The 23,052-nt window shown below is 43.6% G+C and overlaps 1 protein-coding gene across 1 annotated transcript in view; it reads right to left on the bottom strand.

Moving 5' to 3' along the window:
• Nucleotides 1-18,816, bottom strand: part of NINL (ninein like) — a 65,310-nt gene extending 46,494 nt beyond the window's left edge. The window contains exons 1-2 of the mRNA XM_084829169.1: nt 18,559-18,816; nt 3,427-3,628 (exon numbers count right to left, since the gene is read on the bottom strand). Coding sequence (XP_084685295.1) covers nt 3,427-3,606 — 180 coding nt within the window. The 5' untranslated portion in view covers nt 3,607-3,628; nt 18,559-18,816. The remainder of the gene's footprint in view (nt 1-3,426; nt 3,629-18,558) is intronic.
• Nucleotides 18,817-23,052: the final 4,236 nt, after the last annotated feature.

Raw genomic sequence — 23,052 nt, 5'->3', positions numbered from 1 at the left:
AGAAAACTCAGCTCTTGTTTTCGTTCTGTCTTATCTCATGGGAGAAGATAAAGAGAACTGGTGGGAAACAAGACAATGCCAATTCCCCAGTGGAATCTTGCTCTCATTTGGTCACCCCAAAACTTATCCATATATGAACCATTTTGTTCGTAAGTAGGAGGCAAGGTAGAGCTCATTTGTACTTCTCATGAATATCACAATTTGCACCATAGAGATTCCTGTGGTTCTTCAGCTTGAAGACCAGCCCCTATGGTCTTCCCAGATGGATAGATATCAGTCAATCAATCAATCAATCAATCATATGGCGCATTCCCATCGCATTACAATAAAAACATAGATCATAATAAATATGAAATATAAAATATAGACAGGAAGATCACAAACGTATGTCTAGGTTACAGATATAGTTTTTTGCTTCAGTTGTCACAGCCAGAAAATCAGCAAAGTCTCCATGGTAGGCTCAGTTTTGACACTCTGTCACTATGTGTTGGATAATTTGTTTTTCAGCCTCACAATCACAATTTGATGATGTTATTTTGCCCCATTTGTAAAGGGCATCTGCACATCTACCATGACCCGTGCGAATTCGGTTCAAGGTTGTCCATATTGCACAAGGCTGGTCAAATCCAGGTGGTTTTCCCAAGATGCAGTGCAAGCTTCAGCATTGTGGAGGACAGTTTCCTAGCCAATGTTGTTTCCATGTGTTGTGGATATTAAAATCATCTTCTACTTCCCAGATAAAATTTGAATGACAGAATCACATGGGCTCTCAAGGTTCATGTTGGTACTACTCACACCATCTTCAGCAAGGGGGACTCTGGAATATGTGTGGTAACTCAAATACGGCTGGTGCTGCATGAAATCCAAGCCACAGGGAAGTAGCAGCCACGCTACACAAGTAGGATACAAAACTGAGCCTCATAGAACTTTGCTTTTGTTTAATGAGATCTCATGAAGACTACAATTAATTCAGCTGATGGAAACCAACTGGATATTCATAAGGGATGATAGCATGTACATCCATGTGTGCCTGAATGTCAGTCTAAAAGGAGGTTTCTGGTTGCTAAGCTCTTTGTCTCTACCACTAGAAATCTTATCTACACTCCCAGAGCTCTGTAGCTTGGATACTGCTAGTTTTAACAAATGCTGGAGAGTTGATCAGCCAAGTAATTTATTTGGTTTGGTTTTTGATGACTAATTTTCAAAGGAGAATTGCAATTATATGTATAACAGGATCGAGTTGAGATATTAAGGAGCTATAGCAGTGATAGTAAATACACTTTCCTGTCTCTGCAATACCTGCATACATATACTTTTTATGTAATATTCCATAGGTCTGAGGATCATTTGAGATTTCATTTTTATCACCCAAAATATAACATGTCATTTTCATTCGATTAAAAATGTTCTGAGAAATGAGCTCTCTCTTCTCTTTGCTAGAAACAACAAGGATATTGCCATCAATCACTTTCTTATTTTGTTCATTCCTTACAGCAAGAAAGTGATTATTTCTTGGCACTCTGGAGACACAGGGAATATCAGACAGACAGAAGCTAACTTTTGCTTACAGCAGTCTCCGAATGATGTATAAGAATGAAACAATTGGCTCAGTCAGTTCAAAAGTGCAACTTTTGTTAAACACAACAGAACTTGCTTCCAGTGTCTTGAAAGTTCCATAAGCCAGGTCCCAATTTAGTAAAGAACAGGGGGGAAAGAGAGACAGTAATTGATAACTCTCTACTAAAAAACTATGAGGATGACTATCAATTCTCCTATATAGGAAATTAGTTTGAATTCTAGAAAGCCAGCCAGACAAAAGCAGGAGCAGCGCTTGGTTTCATCACCAAAAGATACGGGCTACTTAACTGTGTCCATTCAGAAAAAAAGAAAACACATTGGCTGTACATATTGGCATGCAAGGGGAGGAGATTAGAGGCTTCTCCTCCTAATTATTGATACACCACCATTTGCCATCATGTACAAATGCAGCAAACTATATAGCAACCTTCCCCAACCTGGTGCCCTCCTGATGTTTTAAACTACAACTTCCATAGGCCCTGACCATGCTGGCTAGGGCTGATGAAGTCCAAAACATCTGTAGGGCACCAAGTTGAGGAAGGCTGCTATATACCTTGAGCAAACAATAGTTTGCCCACAAACCACAATCCCAAGCCATCCTGGGATAAGGAATGGAGCCAGGGACTGTTGGAGGTCCTGATTTGTGTGCAAACTATATTTTGACCAAACCATAGTTTGCTGCATCGGACACATTAGCAAACTATGGTTTGCCATTAACTAGGCTTCTAATCTCCTCCCCTTGCATGTAAACGAAAGGGAGGAGAGAACGCTCACCCCCAATCCTCCAAAACACACTTTGGAGGATGGTCTAAATGCAGCCATTGACTACAAACATGATATAAAATACAAACAGTTTACTGAGCCGATCCAATCCAATCAAATAAAGATTAACTCCGACCTCACCACTAGGAGTCTATGACCTGGTTTGTATGATTTGACAGCCCACCATGGCTTAATTTACCTGTGGGGGTTGTCGCATCATGCTGGACACCCGCGGGCACCATTTTTCCATGGCACCCAGGGGCTGAGTGATAAACAACTCTCAAATAACCCTAAAACAAACTATGGGTTATTTGAGAGTTGTCTAACCCTCAAACAACCCCTGCTGCATGGTTTCGCACAATATGATAATCCACAGCAAGCCAAGGGCCATGCAAAAATGGCCCAGCACTACACGACAGCCTCCGTGGCTAAATTACCCACGCTGGGCTGCTATGACCTGCAAAGATGCCCTATGTGTGATCATCTATGACAGTACATTGTAGATGATGGCACTTTGTTGTAGCAGCAAACGGAGCAGATATCCCCCTGACCATATCTGCCTTTGTGCACTGCTTTTATGGTGCTCGGAACAGTAGGATTTGAAAGACTAAGTCTGGAGAAAATGCAAGAGGGACGGGGAGTCTAGGATTGCCCTGATTATGGTCCAGGATTCCCAAGGGGTCATGAACACAGGATAGATAGGGGGAGTGGGACAGACCGTGCCCAAACTGGAATGATTAGGCTAGATTCAATTATGTCCATCTGAAAAGCAGTGGATGGTTATAGGTCTGCTTGAAAAGCAGTGGGATAGCATCCCATCCCACTTCAAGCACTGAGAGCAAGTAAAAACAGCTGACTTGTATATGTTCTGGGAAGTATCCCTGCATGCTTGTATTTGGACTGAAAGGCATTCATGGGGCTCAAAATGCCATAAGACCAGATAGAAAGGAGGAAGACGGGCCAGTCAACAATTTCATGAATGGATGGAGCAGATGGTGGAAGTGGAAGAAGAGACTGCAATTTTAAACTGTTATCAGAAAAGTCTGCCTTCACAATATTTGGGTGCAAAGTCTTCCAGCTACTTACCCTCGCAAAGTGATTATTTCCCAAGAGCGTTTCCAGGAGTAAGGGTAGCTGCCTTTCCAGATGTAGCTTGTGGCATAGCTCTGTCAGCTCCTCCTTGTCTAAATACCCAGTGCCAGTGGTATCACAGCTGTCATAAACATCCTTGAGCTGGGACACATATTTGTTTTCTTCCTCACCCATCCCATAGTATACAGAACTCGACCTAAGAGGAGTAAGCCAGGAGAAATGAGAGTCAACTTCCTCAGCATTAGTGTTATTTGTTTATTGATCTTAATTGGGCTTTTCTCATATTCTGTGGAAAAACCATCATAAATAGTTTACAAAGTCAGTCAACTGATGATTATGGGGGTACAATTAAAGCAGGGGTCCAGAACCTCAGGCTCAGGGGCCAAATCCAACCCTCCAGGGTTTCCCAGATGGCCATGCCCTCTTTCCCTGGCCCCGCCTTCTTTCTCCCAACCACCAATCATGTAGTTGTTTCCTGGCTTTTCTGCTCTTCCCTGCACCATTCTAAAAGGTTGAAATGCCTCTCCTAAGGCTTAGGTACTAGCAGTTAAAGCTTTAAGGTCAAATATTCATTTATTTGTTTGCTTGTTTATTTACAATATTTGTATACCACTCCATATCTAGAACAGTTTTTGGAGCAGTGAACACAAGAGATAAAACAGTAAAAGGATAAAAAGATTAAAACATCAGATTAAAATGATCCTATTTTAAAAACAGAATACCAATAGAAACCTTGAGGTCAGCCCTGGTTAGTCCTTGGATGGGAGACCTCCTGGGAATCTGGCTTCCTGCACTGAGCAGGAGGTTGAACTAGATGGTCTTGTAGGCCCATTCCAACCCTGTGATTCTTTGATTCTATGGTCAATTGAGGAACGCCCCCTGCAACAGTGCTGTTTTCAGGAGGCGCCTGAAACAGCATAGTGTTGGTGCCTGCCTGACCTCCAGGGGCAGGGAATTCCAAAGAAAGGGGGCCACCACAGTGAAGGCTCTTCTCCTGGTGGACTCTGGTATATTTGATATTTGCTGGTATATTTGGTATTTGGGCCCGACCCCCTTTGCCTTCAGCCCCGGCCACCACTATAATGCAACTGCTGAAAGCTTCTCTGAAATAGAATTCAGCCTTCAGGCTGAAAAAGGTTCTCCACCCCTGAATTAAAGAGTGAAACAGCCATGAGGAAAAGCCAATACATGAAGACTGTGTTCTCTCTTTTGGTGGTGGTGGGGAGGCATTATTTCTTTCTCTCTTTTTTGGAGATGGTATCTTTCCAGAAGGAAAAATGCACCACAATTCCACTCTCCATTTCCTTTTGTAGAATTGGATATTTCAAAACATTTCTGCCCAAATTTAGAAGCGGTCCCCCTGAAGTCAAGGATCAATGCCTGTAACAGAAAACTGGTGGAGCACAATGGTTATGAGCATGACCGGGGAAATTCCTGATTCAAAACTGAGCTTAGTCGCAAGAATTCACTCAAGCTAAAGCAAGTCATTTCTCTCTCAGCCTCAGATCTACCCACCACCCTGCGTCCGTCAATCTCTTAGGAAAGGGACCACCTCAAAAAAATAGATCTAGAGTAAATATGTCCCAAAGGCACCTCTTCAACAGGCTCAGCTGGAGGTGAACAGCAGACTTCTGAAGAAAAATTAAAGCTGCATGGAGCTCTCAGTTCCTTGTCCAAACACCAGCACAACTCATGGGAACATAGGACGGTGCCTCATACCAAGTCAGACCATGGGTCCATCTAGCTCAGTATTGTCTCTACACTGACTGGCAGTGGCTTTCCAGGGATTCTATCTGAGCCTTACTGAGGGTGGGGGACCGTAGCTTACTGGTAGAACACTTGCTTTGCATGAAGAAGGTCCCAGGTTCAATCCATGGCCTCTCCAGGTAGGGCTGGAAAAACTCCTGCCTGAAATCCTGGAGAGCTATTTCTAGTCAGTGTTGACAATACTGGACTAGGTGTGACTCAGTCTAAGGCAGCTTCCTATGTTCCTGTGAGCTGAGCTCATGCTTAGACAAGGACCTGAGAGCTCCATGTAGCTTTCCTGTGAGAGGAAGTATCATTGTGCAGGATGGGCACCTGGCCTTGGGTGGTGGATCTGTAGTTGCCTACAGACAGCTGCCCAACCTAAAAAAGTTATTCACCAGCAATACAGCTTGCAACAGAGATACAGACACAAGGACCAGAACATGTAGCAGACCCAGGTGCCAACTCTTCTTCTGATTGCTATTCTGGCAACACTATTACAGGACCTAATAATGCCATCCACATCATCAGGGTTCATACACCTGCTCATCTTCCAATGTGCTCTATGCCAACATTTGCCAGCAATGCCCTTCTGCATTCTACATAAAACAAACAGGCCAGTCTCTATGGAAAAGAACAAATGGATACAAATCTGACATCAGGAATGGCCATGTTCAGAAACCAGTGGTGGAACACTTCTTTTCCCAGAACATTCTGTCAATGTCCTTGTGGACGATGCCCAATGTGCTATGTCCTGTGGTTTGAATAAGGAAAGGTTTTTTTAAAAATCATACATGTGTTAATCTGCTCACCAATGCAATTACGTCTGTATGATCATCCAACAATGTTTTGTAAATGGCAACTGTTAAGGTAATTATCACTGTCTGTACTTTTTGCATTTCATTTCCCTCTGACCTCATGGTTTACAATCCCCCTACTCAACCATGTGTATATAAATCTTCCAACTTGAAGATAACATGTCAAACATCTCACGAAGTGGGCAGTTTCCACAAAAGCTTATGTCATAATAAATGTGCTAGTCTTTAAGGTGCCACAAGACACGGCTACCCCTCTGGAAATCATTATATGAAAATGGGTTCTTTCAAACTGACTTTATTGGCTGACAAAGTTGTACTACAATAAATATAAGGCAAAATATCAATAGACATTTCCTTTGGTCTTTCATCATTTCTCATTCTTCCCCCCATCCTCAAAATAAATCCACTTCTTGTTGGAAAAGTTGTGTTGTGAGTGAGTTGGGAGAAGAAGGGAAAGAAACGCTGGCAAGGACGGTCCCTGGGATCTCTTTTATCAGACTGTTTACTTTATAGTAGGGGATCTCAGATGGGGGCACCAGACTGGCTGTTCGAACTGAACCCCCTTTCCTAAGATCTCTTCACTATTGGGGTGGTGGTGAACAGGAGTTACTTGGCACCAAGGGTATTATGTTATTACTGTTGTTATTATTATAAGTAATAACTAATATGTTATTACTGTACAACAAATAAGGTGTGGAAGATATAAATAAATAATGCCTGTATGTTAAAAAGAAGATGAGAAATTATCAGCCAACTCAGGTTCATACAAGATACTTAACAACCAAAAGAAAATACATGTTGTAACATGCAATCCATGTACCAGAGCACATTCTAGATGAGACACAACCACAACATTTTAAGGGTCATCAGTCACAGCTTGTTGACGCAATACATCAAAGTAACACATGGGGGCGGAGAGGAAGAACAGTAGAATAAACTGAAATTGATACAATAGAACAAGGACATAATCATTTATAAAAACAAACCTCAACTCCTACCACACACTGGGTTGTATCCAATGTTATTCTAACTTAAGTCCCATTGATTTCTAAGTGGACCTAACATTGGATGCAACCCAATACTATTTATCTTCCAAAGGGAACTGGCCTCTCACCCGCTGCTCCAAGTTACTCCCACGCTGATCTGCTGGAATTTGTGTTGCTTTGGTTGCCTGGTGCAATTGCCTTGTGAATTCCATTTTCACAGCATAGCACAAATTATTACATAAGAGTGGAATGTTGATAGCTTGTAGATAAAGGGCAATCCTTAAAAAAAAGGGACTGGAAATGTAGGCATTATTTGAACTCAGTATTCTTTTAAACAAAAAAGGCTCCCCTTTTTTCTAGTAAGTCAGGCATGTAGCATAGTCATTTCTATCCAGCAGGGTAACAGGGAAAAAGCTAGTGAGAAAATGGAAAACTAACAATATCCGTCCACAGCCACCAAACTCCTTGAAGCACATCCAAGGCAGATTTTCATCTGGTATAGGCAAGAATTTCTGCCCGAAAAGTATTCCTGGCTACACAACAGCTGGCTCTAATGCTCAAGGAGGAATTATTTCTGCCTTTAAGACAAGCCAAATTGTGCTGCATAAGCATGTCCGACGCAGAGAAGCTTATCAGACAATCCTTACAGTGCCAAACCAGACCAGATCACAGATTTCTCTCATCTGACCGAAGATGGCCCCCAGTTTCCCACTGCAGTTTTTTTCTGAAGAGTTAGGAAAAAGCAAACCCAGTAGGAGTCATGCAGGAAGAACTGAACCAAGTTCTAAGCTGTGAACAAATTTTTCCATCCATTTGACTTTAACTTGCCCTGGATCATGGCTGTACTTCAGTATTCAGATGCTTTGTTTCATTATTTTAATGCTGTATGTTTTAGACTGCTTACTTGTCTATATGTTCTTCTTTGTATACACTTTGGGATGTTTTATGAAAGGAAGTATAGACATGTTTAAACAAACAAACAAACATGTTTAAATAAACAAACAAATTCATAGTACATCTCTTTTCCTTAAATATTTTTAGCTGTTAATTCCCCACTTCCATCTCCCCCCACCCCCCCAATACATCCTACGACAATCACTGTGACGGGGTTCTCATGATCACTCCAGTCCACCAAGGCTTATTTAAGCCACAGTTATTTAAGCTATGGTGGGGTTGTTTGAGCATTAAACAACTCTTACATAAACCATAAATTAGGATTATTTGGGGGTTGTTTAAACTTCAAACAACCCCTGCCACCCAGGTTTGGACAACTCAACAAACCATGCCAACCCACCACCAGGGCTTGAATATTCAAAGTAGCCGCCAGCACACACCACAACTCACTGTGTCTTTAAAAAGTTGCAGTGATCATGCAAACTGGCCCTCTATGTCATATAGCAGGGGTGGGCAGAAGGTCGATTAGGGTCTACTTGTAGATCTCAACGTGATTTGCAGTAGATCTGCAAGGGTTTCTCACTCCTAACTGTTTAACAGCAGCAACAAATAGGCTCCTCCCCACTGACCTGCAAATGCAGTTTTTGTACTGAAAACTCATTCCCGGGATGAGCGTGCATGCACTCAAAAATGCCCTGGTCCTAAATTCTAACTGTATTAGCGGACCTCAAGATTTTAATAATAGAAACACAAAGTAGATCCTACGAGCCTGTAGTCTGCCCACCTTCGTCATATACAGGAAAGAACTGGTACCATCTGAAATGCCCACCCAGTTATGTCACAAATAAGATTCTCACTTTCTGGAACTGGAGTCCTAATTAAAATGGGGTACTAACTTTCATGCAATGTTACTGGCAATATCTGAACAGGCATTGTCTGTTCAGTAGCGGAACATGCCCCATTTAAGCGTGCTAGTTGATAAGGCAAGCTAGAGGGCCTATTTGCAAGTAGATTTACTTGGGCATGGATGTGGCAGCTTGCTACTTGAAATGGCAAGTTGGTGCATCTGTTTTGATTTGCCTCGTCCCCTCATTGTTTCTCTGCCGCTCTTTGCATACTGATCAAGAACCACACAGAATGAAATTAGCGTTGAGACAACAGTGGACCGGACCAAAATAAAATAAAGACCTCCAGAGTTCAAGTAAAGACATATCTTTGTAGTTAAGGATTGACATGGACAGAACAGAAGGGTGTATTCTACTAATATCTCTGCTGTAAAAATAAAAAGCCTGAGGCTGCAATCCTATACACACTTACCTGGGAGTAAGCCCCACTGAACTCAATAGGATGTACATCTAAGTAGATATGTATAGGATTGCAAACACCAAAATTTGTTCAAGGCAATTCTGGGATGAACCGACTATTGATCTAATCAAAGACAGCCGTTTCTGTTTTCTTATTTCCAACATGGCATCATGATCAAATTCATGATTTCCTTCTGGAATCAACTTCACAGGGTGTTCGTCAGGCCCCTTCTTTGCAGGCCTTTATGAACGCGCTGAAGACCCACCTGTTTTTGCTGGCCTTCTCTTAAGATGGGGCCATTTGATTACGTTTTTAATCACTTAAATTGGCAATCTCTATTGTTATGGTGTTTTTTTAACTGTATCCACTTCATGTGGGTCTTTTCTTGTACGACATCTTGAGAGGGTTCCACCCTTAACGGCAACCTATAAATAATTTTAGATAGATTTCATGTAGAAACTCCAATAGTGGTTCTTGCAATATTATCTGAACCATGAAGTGTCCTCTGATTTTTGCTCCCTACATTAATGCCTGAGAGGAATGTCTTGGGCATGCTACATGCAAGTTATGGAAGAGTTTTAATGAAGTCCTGGCCCTGCATTTAGCACAGCAGGACTATTTATAATATGCAAGCTTCTGTGGCAGCAACTGCTCCAATGTCCTGCACCAGTCAAGCATGCAGCCACCTGCTCTTGGGAATACCCACTGCTGCTAGAAGCTAATTGGGCTGGAGGCAAAGAGGAAATAATGGAGGATTCAGTATTAAGAGCTAGCAAGGTAAAACATGAAACATTAACTAGGAAAACAGCAGCAGCATACAGATTTTTATCTTCACATCCCCATCATGCAGTAACCTGCTAAGGACGTAATGTATGAAGTGATGGCGCAACAAATCCCACTCTACTAGTCATCGTGTCTTTACAAAAGTAATTGAAAACTAGTAGAAGTTGAATTGGGGTTGAAGGCAGGCAGGCAGACTGAATTTCAGAACAGAAAGCCCTTTTAGTAGATGCTACGGTGATCTTCTCTTCTTAGGCTCTGTCCCCAGTTGTCCGGATCAGTCTTTCCTGTTATCTGCCACTACCACTCTTTACGGTTTCATGTAAGCTCTTTGGTTATTCCACAGTCTGTTAGGCTTCTCCCAATCCCATTGTACCTATTCTCTTAAGATATAGCTTCCACTCTCATGTCTTCTACCTTCTTAAACAAATGCTTTGCATCTTGCCTTTCCATGTTGACTACTATTTATTTATGCTCTCTCACCTGCCATTTATTTTTATTTAAAGTATTTATACCTTGCCTATTCACCATAGAGTCTTGAAAGGATCTTACATACCGATGTTAAAAACAATTCAAAACTAACACCTCCAGATGTGTTGGACTACAGCTCCCATTATCCCGCAACCTGACTGTGTTGATGGGAGTTGTAGTCTAACACATCTGGAGGGCATCATGTGGGGGAAAGCTGTTCTAGGACTTTAAGAGACTCTAGGTCTCAGCCTGTTTTAATAGTGTTTTGTTTAGTTTGTTTTTATGATATTCTAGTTTACTGACATTTTAACGTAAACCAACCTGATGAAAGGTGATATCTAAATTCCCTAAACAAACAAAACAGCCAAAAAAGTGAACCCAGAATGTTGGCTCTGACAGCAGTTACATAGTGCATTGATGCACAAATAGCCAGGATTTACTAGCACTCAGCAATTGTATATTGTTCTGGCCCTTTTACATTTGACCACAACCATGGGCGATGGGGGTGGGGGGGGGGGAAGAGGATTTTGTTACTAATTCTACCACTCCTTAGCATCCCTCCTTTTCCTGTGGAGGTTAAAGCTAACATACTATTAATCTCTCTGAACAAACGTTGGCAGTAACCTGAGCAACCTAACCTCAGTCATCCTGAACCAGACCAGTCCAGTCGGTCACAGTAAATTATTTCCCAAACCATAAATGCCATCACAGAGGAACACAAAGTTAGGACTGCCAATTTAGACCTCCAGTACTGTTGCCAAGGCTTTACTTGGATTCTTAGGAATAAATACACACACACACAGCAATGAGAAAGATAAGATCACATGCACAAGTGGGTTTAGAACTCTGATTTTCTTTCTTTGGAAGTTATTTTAGCAAGCATTCCGCTGAATGTAAAAGAAAAACCACCACCACATCTCCAGTGGAGAAAAAGTACCACTCAGGCAGCATGAACATTAACAAAAGTTGCTTACAAAGTTTCTAACAACCAAACTACTCCATGCAACACAGAAAACAGAAACATTGACTTCTCATGTCATTGTTTCATAGGGGCAATCCTCCACTTATTAACTCCAAGACACTTTGAAGCACTGTTTTGATGAGCATGACCCTGGGACAATTGATTGACGATCCCTTCATTAGCAAGATCAGACACGCAGTCACAAAGTTTAGTCAAAAACAATTCCAAGATAGCACAGTCTTTCTGCTGACAGACATTTGTATAGCTTTGATTTGTGCCCCAGCCAAATTGTTCCAACTTATAAAACCATTGTCATTTCTGATCCAGTATAAACTCAGAGTCCAGGAATTTTAAATCACTTCATTTGGACTCGATTGTGCATACCACATCATCCCATTGTTGCAGTGAAGCAACAATGCAGAAGAAATGTCTAAGACAGCCTGTCCCATGCTGGCAGGGGATGATGGGAGTTCTAGTGGGCACCAGGTTAGAGGAGGCTTGTTATCTTGTCTTATCTCTTATCACATTAAATACACATTTGGGCAAAATCATTATGAAGAAAACAGTGATGTGGGCTGGAAAATTTTCCAGTGCCTTATTTTTCTGCGGAAAAAATTCCATTTCAAATGTTCATTAGTGAAAATGAATGTATGCCAATTGCAAATAGAAGTAAAATATTACTAAGACAAGTAAAATATTAAGGCAAGCTTGGCAGTTTCAAAGTTGCAATGTTTTTCAGATAATTATCCTTAGCATGTATGTGAGAATACATATGAGACATTGAAATACATATGTCTCAGAGTGAAATGGAACAAATAGTGACAACGAAACTGAAGGTGTCCCAGCAACTTTAGTGGAAAAGAGTTGAACTCTGTTGAAGTAGATGAGTGATTGTCAACATATCATGCAGTTCTTTGGGTAGATAAAAGTAATTAGTGCATCAACAGTTTTCAGTACCTTTTTTTCTGTAAATTTAAACAATGTAAGGGAAGTACATGCTATTTGTCTTTAAATTATTACAAGTATACCAATAAAAATCTCTATATAATATAAACATATGAAGTGTGCTTTAATTTTCCCCTCAGATATTTCAGGTCCAATGCTTGTGGTGTACTGGGACAAAAAAGTAACATGGGGTACTGTTTTTTTAGTCTTGTTTACTAAATACAAGTAAAATAAACGTGCTAAATTAGATTCCTCAAGGGCAATGGTGGACAACTTCTGGCCCTCCAGGTGCTTTGGCCTATAGCTGCTATCAGCTCTAGCCAGCATAGCCAATGGTGAAGGATGATAGGAGCTGTAGGCCAAAAGTTCTGGAGGGTCATAAGTTGACCAAACGTGCTCTAGAGCATCAGAGCATTTTTCAATGCAAACTGAAAATGTTCCTATGCAAATGACCCTATGCAAATGACCCTAACTTGCATTGGAAAACTTTCCAGAAATCCAAATCAAAATTTTCTGGAAAATCCACATCACTGGAAGGAAGTCTTGCTGCTACCAGGACACTCACTCATTTTGGAGGAAACAGCTTCCACAAACTCAGAAAAACCATGTCCCATTGTCTAGGGCTGTCATTCAGGAGGCAGGAAGAAAACCAGATGACCACCTATTATTATTATTACAAATCACAGAATAGAATCATAGAATAGTAGGGTTGGAAGGGGCCTACAAGGCCATCCAATCCAACCCCCAGTCCAAATCCTGACATTCAGTTCAGTTGAGCTCCCAGGGTAGCTTAGGGTTAACAATTTTTTTAAAAAATGATAAAAATTCAGACTAAAAAACACAAAGAACTAAAAATAGCAACAGACTGAATGGGGAGTCAACAGCAATTTCCACTAAAAGCAGATAAAAGATTAAAAGGTCCGGGTAAATATTACAGTATTTCCCTGGAACTGATAAGAGACGACAACAACAGGTGGCCACTCTGGGAACTTCCACAAACAAGGTGCCGTAACTGAAAAGTCCCTGTCCATGGCCACCTTATCTCAAAAAGCAGGAGCACCTGGGCAAGGGCAGATTATCATAAAATTTAAATATTTACATGAGGTACAAAATCAGATAAATTGTTAACATACAAAGTCCCAATCAGTTCACACCCATCAGTTCACACCCAAGCCCCTTCAGAACAAGTAAGAGACCAATCCTATGGCCCCTAGACAAAGTCGGGGGGGAGGGCATAGGATTGGATTCCTGGATCCGAGGCCTCCCCCCCCCCCCCGCAGCCAACGTGGAGAGAACTACACCGGCTGCCTCTCTGAGGTCACAAAGGCAACCTTGGAGAGAAGGGAAAGGGGGCGTGCTGGTGGGTAGTGAGGGGAGGACTTACACTGTATCCCAGGCCTCCCCAACTTCCTACCCTCCCCCTCAGCTAGATGGGCAAAAAAGCCCGCCTAGCTAAATTGCAGAGCAGGAGGCAAGGATCATCTCCACCACACCTCCTGCTCTGCATTGGATACTAGTAAGCCTCCAAGTTTGGTGGCTTGCGAGTATGAAGGGCAGATCCAAAGGACTGCGCCCTAGGCATGTTGTCATGCACAGGACCTGTGCTACACCCCACAACTCTTTCAGAAGGTAAGTGCCTTCGTGGTAGGACTCTGGGGCAGAAATCCAGGGGCTCCATTCAGGGGAATGAGCAGAAGGCCCCTTGAATGCAGCAGGGCTGGCTTCCTAATTTTGAAATAAGTGACCACCTATAGAGATCATTAAGTTCGGAGTCTAAAATTATCTACCTGCACCACTGACTGGGGTCTGAAGGCTCGGAGAGGGTTCCTGAAACATACAGGGGGCAGTTGCTCTCTAACGGGGCAGCGACTTCAGAAACAGCTATTATCCCTGGTCTTTTCTCCAGCTGATTTGCCTTGTCTTTGTTTCCTAATGTGTCTTGTACTTATCTTTAGATTATAAGCCTGCTGGCAGGGACTATACTATTTATATTTTTGTACAATGCCTAGAAATGTTAGGAATAATAATGTTGTTCTTGTTGTTCAGTCGTGTCCGACTCTTCGTGACCCCATGGACCATAGCACGCCAGGCCTTCCTGTCCTCCGCTCTCTCCCGGAGAGTGCTCAAGTTCATATTCATTGCATCGGTGATGCTATCTAGCCATCTCATCCTCTGCCGTCCCCTTCTCCTTTTGCCTTCAGTCTTTCCCAGCATCAGGGTCTTTTCCAGAGAGTTTTCTCTTTGCATTAAGTGGCCAAAATATTTGAGCTTCAGCTTCAGTATCTGTCCTTCAATGAGCACTCAAGTTTGATTTCCTTTAGGATTGACTGATTTGACCTCCTTGCAGTCTAGGGGACTCGTAAGAGTCTTCTCCAGCACCACAGTCCGAAAGCATCAATTCTTCGGCGCTCAGCCTTCCTTATAGTCCAGCTCTCACAGCCATAATTACTACTGGGAAAACCATAGCTTTGATTAGACGGACCTTTGTCGGCAAGGTGATGTCTCTGCTTCTTACTATGCTGTCTAGGTTTGCCATAGCTTTCCTCCCAAGGAGCAAGCGTCTTTTAATTTCATGGCTACAGTCACCGTCTGCGGTGATCTTGGAACCCAAGAAAATAAAATCTGTCACTGCTTCCATTTCTTCCCCTTCCATATGCCAGGAAGTGATGGGGCCAGATGCCATGATCTTCGTTTTTTTAATGTTGAGTTTCAAACCAGCTTTTGCACTCTCCTCTTTCACCCTCAACAAGAGGCTCTTGAGATCCTCTCCGCTTTCTGCCATTAGGGTGGTATCATCTGCATATCAGAGGTTGTTGATAATTCTCCCGGCAATCTTAAATCCGACCTGTGATTCATCCAACCTGGCATTTCTCATGATGTACTCTGCATACAAGTTAAATAAGCAGGGCGACAATATGCAGCCTTGTCGTACTCCTTTCCCAATTTTGAACCACTCGGTTGTTCCATGTCTGGTTCTTACTGTTGCTTCTTGACCCTTGTACAGGTTTCTCAGGAGACAGGTAAGGTGGTCTGGTACTCCCATCCCTTTCAGAATTTGCCACAGTTTGTTGGGATCCACACAATCAAAGGCTTTAGCATAGTCAATGAAGCAGAAATAGATGCTTTTCTGGAATTCTCTTGCTTTCTCCATGATCCAGCGAATGCTGGTGATTTGATCTCTAGTTCCTCTGCCTCTTCGAAACCCCGCTTGTGCTTCCGGTAGTTCTCGGTTCGCATACTGCTGAAGCCTAGCTTGTAGGATTTTGAGCATCACCTTGCTGGCATGTGAAATGAGCGCAATTGTACGGTAGTTTGAACACTCTTTGGCGTTGCCCTTCTTTGGAATTAGAATGTAAACTGACCTTTTCCAGTCTTGCGGCCACTGTTGAGTGTTCCAAATGTGTTGGCATACTGAGTGCAGCACTTTAACAGCATCATCTTTTAGGATTCTAAATAGCTCAGCTGGAATACTGTCATCTACGCTAGCTTTGTTGTTACTAATGCTTCCTAAGGCCCACTTGACTTCACTCTCGAGGATGTCCGGCTCAAGTTCAGTGACCGCACTATCATGGCTATCAGGGACATTCAGATCTTTCCTGTATAGTTCTTCTGTGTATTCTTTCCACCTCTTCTTAATCTCATCTGCTTCTGTTAGGTCCCCGCCTTCTTTGTCCTTTATCATGCCCGTCTTTGCACAAAACGTTCCCTTGAGATCTCCGATTTTCTTGAAGAGATCTCTAGTCTTTCCCATTCTGTTGTTTTCCTCGATTTCTTTGCATTGTTCATTTAAGAAGGCCTTCTTGTCTCTCCTTGCTCTTCTCTGGAAATCTGCATTCAGTTGGGTATATCTTCCCCTTTCTCCCTTGCTTTTCACTTCCCTTCTTTCCTCAGCTACTTGTAAAGCCTCCTCAGACAGCCACTTGGCTTTCTTGCATTTCTTTTTCTTTGGGATGGATTGAGTTGCTGCCTCCTGAACAATGTTATGGACCTCTGTCCATAGTTCCTCAGGCACTTTGTCTATCAGGTCTAATCCCTTAAATTTATTCCTCACCTCCACTGTATATTCATAAGGGATATGGTTGAGGTCATACCTGAATGGTTTAGTGTTTTCCCTACGTTCTTCAATTTAAGCCGAAATTTTGCAACAAGCAGCTCATGATCTTAGCCACAGTCAGCTCCAGGTCTTGTTTTAAGAAGACCTGTGTTTCTTGACAAGTAGAGACTTAGAACAGTGAATTTTGAAAAATCTTTGATGATACCAGAGGCACACTTTTATTCTGATTTTAAGTTGAGGGCTCACTTTATCCTTACACCCCCAAAAGGTTGTATCCAATGTCAGTCTAACTTAAGTCCCATTAATTTCAGTAGTTCTATTCTAAGTAGGACTAAGATTGGACAAAACCCATAGTAAGAAATACGTGCTGGTGACTTGTCCTGTCAGAAGCAAATTGATGCACCCTGCTTTAGGAGTAGTACTACTGAACACACTTTATAACCTAAGTAAAGGAGAGTCGCTCAAAGGTGTTTTTATAGTGTTTTATTGTATATTTATTGCTTACTTGAATACTTTGTATTTTTTTTTATCTTGTACCCCACCTTGAGAAGGCTCTGTCCTTAAAGGTTACCTAAAAATAATTATAAATGAATAAAATTTGATGTCTTGGCTGGACTACGGTAATGCGCTGTACATGGGACTGCCTTTAAAGATGGTTCAGAAATTTCAGCTGGCGTGAAATGTGGCTGCCTGAGTGTTGGTGGGGTTGAGGTAGTTCGATCATATAATGCCTATACTGCGCCAGCTGCACTGGTGTGTTTCCAAGCTCAATTTAAAGCTCTAGCTTTGACCTTTAAAGCCTTGGTTTGGGACCAAATTACTTGAAGGACCACCTTCACCCATTTCAGCTTGCCCACACTTTAAGATCAGCAAGAGAGGCCCTTCTCATTTGCCTATCTGTGAGAGCAGTGAAGTGGGTGAAAACACGAGATAGGGCCTTTTCTGCACTGGCCCCACACCTCTGGAGGAAGATGCCATCAGGGTTTGCCAGGCCCCATCATTGCAGGCTTTTAAGAAGGGCCTGAAAACATACTATTTTACTTTGGCCTTCCCCTGATATATTCACTGTTATTGCTTTTATTGTTTAAGACTGTATATTAGTTTTTATTTTGTGTTTTATTACCGTAGGTTGCCTTGGGTGGGCTCCTGTCCTGAAAGGCGGCCAAGAAATATTTTAAATAAAATAAATATAGACAGCTAACAATGTTCCCCAGGTCTTTCCCAGAATAATCTTTACCTCTTTGGGAAATGCAAAACTGCAGGGAAGAGGGGAATGTTCCCACAACTAGGGCAGTTGGTACACATTTGTTTGGAACTAGCCTGGTTTAAATTTCAAGTACTCCAGTATAAAGTTTATGGGTTACAGCTGATTAGAGGTTCTCTCTTTTGCTTGTTACTGGTGAGGAGGGTAGTAAGGTAGCTTTGCCTTGTATCTGATGTGAGAAGTAGGCTGCAGGAGCAGCTATACTTGCCCCCCCCCCCCGCCCAACAAAAGGAGATCATAAAGTAGGCTTTCATACTGTACGAACAAGACAGCCTGCCCAATTATTCCCTGCACTAAAAACACTGCTCTGTGTAGCAACAGCAAGGGCGACCACAAGATTTAAAAATAAAAGTTCCATAGAACAAATGCCTCCGTCTGGTTGCTGTTAGGACCAGGCAACTTTTTAAAGAACAAGCTTCACAATTTTAACTGGCTGGAGGGCAGTAAAGGGAAGCAAGCACCAGACACATTAAAGGAAGCCAGGTTCAAAGTAGGGCACAGTTTGGAGAGCTGGAAGAAACGTGAGAGTGTTAAGACTGTCGCAACTCAAACAAAACAAAAGAAACACCAGAAGTACAGCCACCTCCCGAGTAGATGAGGAAAGTTCGGTTTTTTAGCAGAAGCGATGGAGGAATTGGAGATAAGGGGCCACAACTGTTTCAAGGGAGGTTTGGGGCGGGCAAGCGAGGGGTTGGAACCGGGAACACCGATGAACAAGGGTGAAGTTTCTCCCTGCACCAACAAGTAAACACGCGGTCTTCCAAGTGCCCGCTTGCCAGGGTCTCTCCCGCTCCGGGAGTCCTCACACGCGCAACTTCGCTGTCCCTGGGCCGAGGAAGGCATCCTGAAGGGGCCCTTGGGGCGCAGAGGGGACCTCTAAAGCAAGCCTCAGGAGCACTTACCTCTCTCCTCCTCTCGTCTATTGCCAGAGCGGCGGCGGCATCCCCGCCGGGCAGGCGCCGCCGGAGGAAAACGGCTCCTCGCTGCCTTTGCGTCGCCCCCTCGCCCAACGCCGGCTCCGGCGCCCTGCTCCGGCGACTTCTCCTCTCCAGAGGCTGAGCTTGCTCCTCCCCTGCCGAGGTCCGGCCCTAAGCCAGCCGCCGCCGCCGCCTCGCAGACCTTCCTGCCCGTCTCCTCTCTGGCGCCTTTCCAGCGTGTCTTCCCATCGGCAGCAGCTGCCGCGGGCATCCTCTGCTGGTTTGGAGGAGCCAGCCTCCCGGAGGCGCCATCAGGTGCCTGCGCGCGCTGCAGGGCCGGGGACGCCAAACGCGGCCCAAACGGAACGGTGCAGAACCAGCGATCGCTGCCCGGGTCGTTGCTCGCTAGCCAGCCAGGCTTTGGCAACCAACCTTTCGCGCCGCAGCGGCGGGGCAAGTCCGATGCACGTGGGCTCCTTCAGCCAAGCTAGCGCGCTGCAGATGTGTTGGACTGCAACTCCCAGCCGGTAAGGTCTTCTTACGAGTCCCCTGGACGGCGAGGAGGTCAAATCAGGCCATCCTAAAGGAAATCAACCCTGAGTGCTCATTGGAAGGACAGATGCTGAAGCTGAAGCTCCAATATTTTGGCCGCCTAATGCGAAGAGAAAACTCCCTGGAAAAGACCCTGATGCTGGGAAAGACTGAAGGCAAAAGGAGAAGGGGACGGCAGAGGATGAGATGGCTAGATAGCATCACCGATGCAATGAGTATGAACTTGAGCACGCTCCGGGAGAGAGCGCAGGACAGGAAGGCCTGGCGTGCTGTGGTCCATGGGGTCACGAAGAGTCGGACACGACTGAACGACTGAACAACAATGCGAAGAGAAAACTCCCTGGAAAAGACCCTGATGCTGGGAAAGACTGAAGGCAAAAGGAGAAGGGGACGGCAGAGGATGAGATGGCTAGATAGCATCACCGATGCAATGAGTATGAACTTGAGCACGCTCCGGGAGAGAGCGCAGGACAGGAAGGCCTGGCGTGCTGTGGTCCATGGGGTCACGAAGAGTCGGACACGACTGAACGACTGAACAACAAAAGGTCTTCTGAGTTCAATGGGACGTATCCCCTTCTGGATAGGTTCGACTGCCGGTCTAGCACAGCTTCTTTCGTCTACCAGCCTCCCCACAAGCTAGGCCCCTCCAGATGTTGTGGATTGCAACCCCCATCAGTCCCAGATGGCCTGGCCAAAGGTCAGTGGTGATGACAGTTGTAGTCCAGAAATCTGGAGAGACCCAGTTGGGGGAAGGCTACTTGGAGGGCTTCCTTCCACATTCTAGAAGGTAAAGGGTGGAACACTATTCTCACCCCCCCACACACACACATTTTTTTTTAATTTTTTCCTTCTGAGAGGCTTTTAAATATGGTGGCCATGTGTGCTCTGTGTGCCTGGCAGAAGATGAACCCAGATGCTGGGCCAATAGCCCAAAGAGACCCACATATATTCCTTTGTAAATATAAGCCAATACTTACATTGCACCCATTTTATATTTTAGATATATATTATGCCTGCTTGGTCCCTACATAACAGGGCTCCACTTGTTTCTTACCTTCCCAACTTCATCCCTCAGTTACTGTTTACGTATTACCTCAACTATTTCTTTACTTGGCTCCTATACTTCTATTGTCCTCACCAACTCTAGCAGCTAGGTCTGTAGTAGCAAGGCACTCACAACAGCATTAAGTCCTAGAGATCTCAGTAGAATTGCCATGAGCCACATTTTGGGCCCCCTGACTATTCCATATGTTCAAACTTCCCAAATACTGACAGTCCATATTTTCTGCCCCTGATAAATCACTGTCCATTCCTACTGCATCCCTATTTTTTCCTTTCAGGATGCCAGTTAAATATTAGTCTGTGTTTTAATTGCTTTTGTTTTAAGCAAGATTTTGCTTTTATTTGTTTTTACTATTGTTAACCAGTCTTGACCAGCATTTTGGGGTGGGAAATGGGATATAAATGTAATAAATAGAGAAATTCTTTAGGATTCCACTCCCTCCCCAGCCTATATACAAACTTGTGAGGAGCAGATGCATCATCTCTAGTGTCAACAGGTGTACATTAGCACAAAATGAGCACCACACAACACTCAGCCTACCATTTTACACTGCATCTGCTGAAGTGTACCTTGACCCCCTATTCTAGAACAATTGTGCTCTATTAGTATATCTCTAATCAAATGAACAAACACCATCCTGGCTTTTAAACCTGGGCTGAGACACGTGATTACAGACTAAATGGACACAGCACACGGATGGTGGAGAAGAGCCTTTGGCAATATATAATAGCACACTGGAAAGGGAAAGAGTGATCCTTATAATGTGAATGGGGGTGTATGAGTATGTTTCCTTCCCTCCTCCTTAAATGTAAGAGTTTATACTGTTCATGCTTATTATAAATAAGCCTGCAGTGCCAGGTATGGTAGGAGCTGGGGCCTCCCAGATTCATGCAGCTGCAAACAGTGGTTGATAGACCTACCCTACCTTCCACCAATGTCTCTAAGCCAGTGGCTATCTATCACATCTTGTGGTAGCAATTTTCATAAGTTAATTACATGCTGTGTAAAGAAGTACTTCTGTCTGTCATGAACCTTATTGCAGGGGTGGGTAACTTGTGGCCCTCCAGATATTTTGACCTACAACTCCCATCATCCCTCACCATTAGCTATGCTGGCAAGGGCTGATAGGAACTGTAGGCCAAAACATCTCGAGGGCCACAAGCTGCCCACTCTTGAATTGTTTTTCATCATCTGTAGAATTACACTGCAATCCTACATGCAGTTACCTGGGAGTAAATCCCATTGAATTTCTGAGAAGCCATGTACAGGATTGCACTGTTAGCAGCTTTCCTTTTGGTGTTCGGAGATTACCAAAATGTGCTTTTTGTTGTTATGCTCCTGCTGGTTTGCTCTTGATTCATGTTGTTGTGCGGGGGATGAGGGTGGCTTCTGTAGATTATTTTAAATGTTTATTGCTGATTTTGATCTCTTACAGCTCTGAAGTTCATGAGTGAAAGGCCAGATAGACATTTCTGTAATAAATACGTGTAGATCTGCAGGCATGAACCAAATCCTACACATTTCTTCCTACGCAATCCTTCCTACTCAGAAGAAGTCCCAATGGGTTCAGTTGGCTTACTGATATTTAGAGACCAGTGTTTCATTGTTTTTACCTGCAGTTTTGTGCTTTTTAAAAATGTTACTGTCCTGTTACAATAGGATTTTTTATTTTTACTGGGTAAAACTCTTCTGAAAAGATTTATATTGAAGGGCAGTACAGAAAAGTTTAAAAATAAATTAAAACTGTGATACAACCACAAAAATAAAATGGGGGGGGATCATGTAAGCCACCTTGTGTCAGGGTGGAAACTGAGCTCATAGAGCCCCAGAGCAGTTCTGATTCTGAGGAAGAGCAACAACCTGTGGGAGAGGAGCTTGCTCATCTCTCACAGGCACAGCGGCAGAGAGAGATTCCTCCTGCCTGCATTCCTGAGAGAGATAGTGACCCTGGCAGCGAGAGAGCAGGGGATGGGGCCTTGCTGGACACTTGGCGCAGATGCAGGGAGTGGTGCCAGATGGAGGGCGCCAAAAGGAGGCACTCTGCCCGCTTGGCGCTAAAACAATGGTCGCGTCCCGAGGACCTACAGGTAAGAGGGAGGACCTCTCCATAGCCCATAAGTTCAAAGGTTTCCCACTCTTCTCCTTCAAACGGGGATGAACTGCCTTACTTGGAGCTTAGACTACTCTGCTAACTACCCCAGTGCAGTTTCTTGCTTAGTCTGTGGTGATTAGCATCTGAAAGAGTCATTAAGTTGTAAAGGAATAAAGCCTTGGAAAGAATCCTCTTCCTCTGCATCTTGAGTTGGCTATTGGAGGGGATTGTAAGAGGCAGCTAGGGCGCTCCTGACACCTTGGGTTCCTTGAAGGAAAAAAGGCAGGATATAAATACAATATAAATAAATAGAGAACTTTATCTCAGGAGAGTAATGAATGCTCTTTCAGGTAGGTCCCATACCCCTTCATGGGAGCTTTCATTTAATTTTAAACTCAAGCCAACGGCTTCGTTTAAATGTAATGTGTGCAACAGAACATTTTTTGATGAGATGGGTGACAGGTCTGTGAAATAAGTACTTCGGTAGCTTTGTCAAACACTTCCGTTTGCGGCACTAGCCCATTTAAAATTCCTGCTCAGAAATGGCACAGCATAAACGCAAACCAACCCCCGACCACCTCACACGTGCACACATTGCACAAAGATAAAGAAGCGCAAAATGAACGGCGCATGCGCCATTTACCTCAACACGCACTGCAGCGCGTCATATACAAAGGAATATAGACTTTGTATAGACCCGTATAGAGAATTCATCATCAGGTGTACTTCAGGCGCCATTTTTTTTGTCTGCTGGGGACGGAAGTGACCGCTG

Source organism: Heloderma suspectum, chromosome 1 (genome assembly GCF_057233095.1).
Source record: "Heloderma suspectum isolate Gila_16-S chromosome 1, 16-S_ref, whole genome shotgun sequence".
NCBI classification, from domain to species: domain Eukaryota; kingdom Metazoa; phylum Chordata; class Lepidosauria; order Squamata; family Helodermatidae; genus Heloderma; species Heloderma suspectum.
This window is presented reverse-complemented; position numbering and strand designations above follow the sequence as displayed.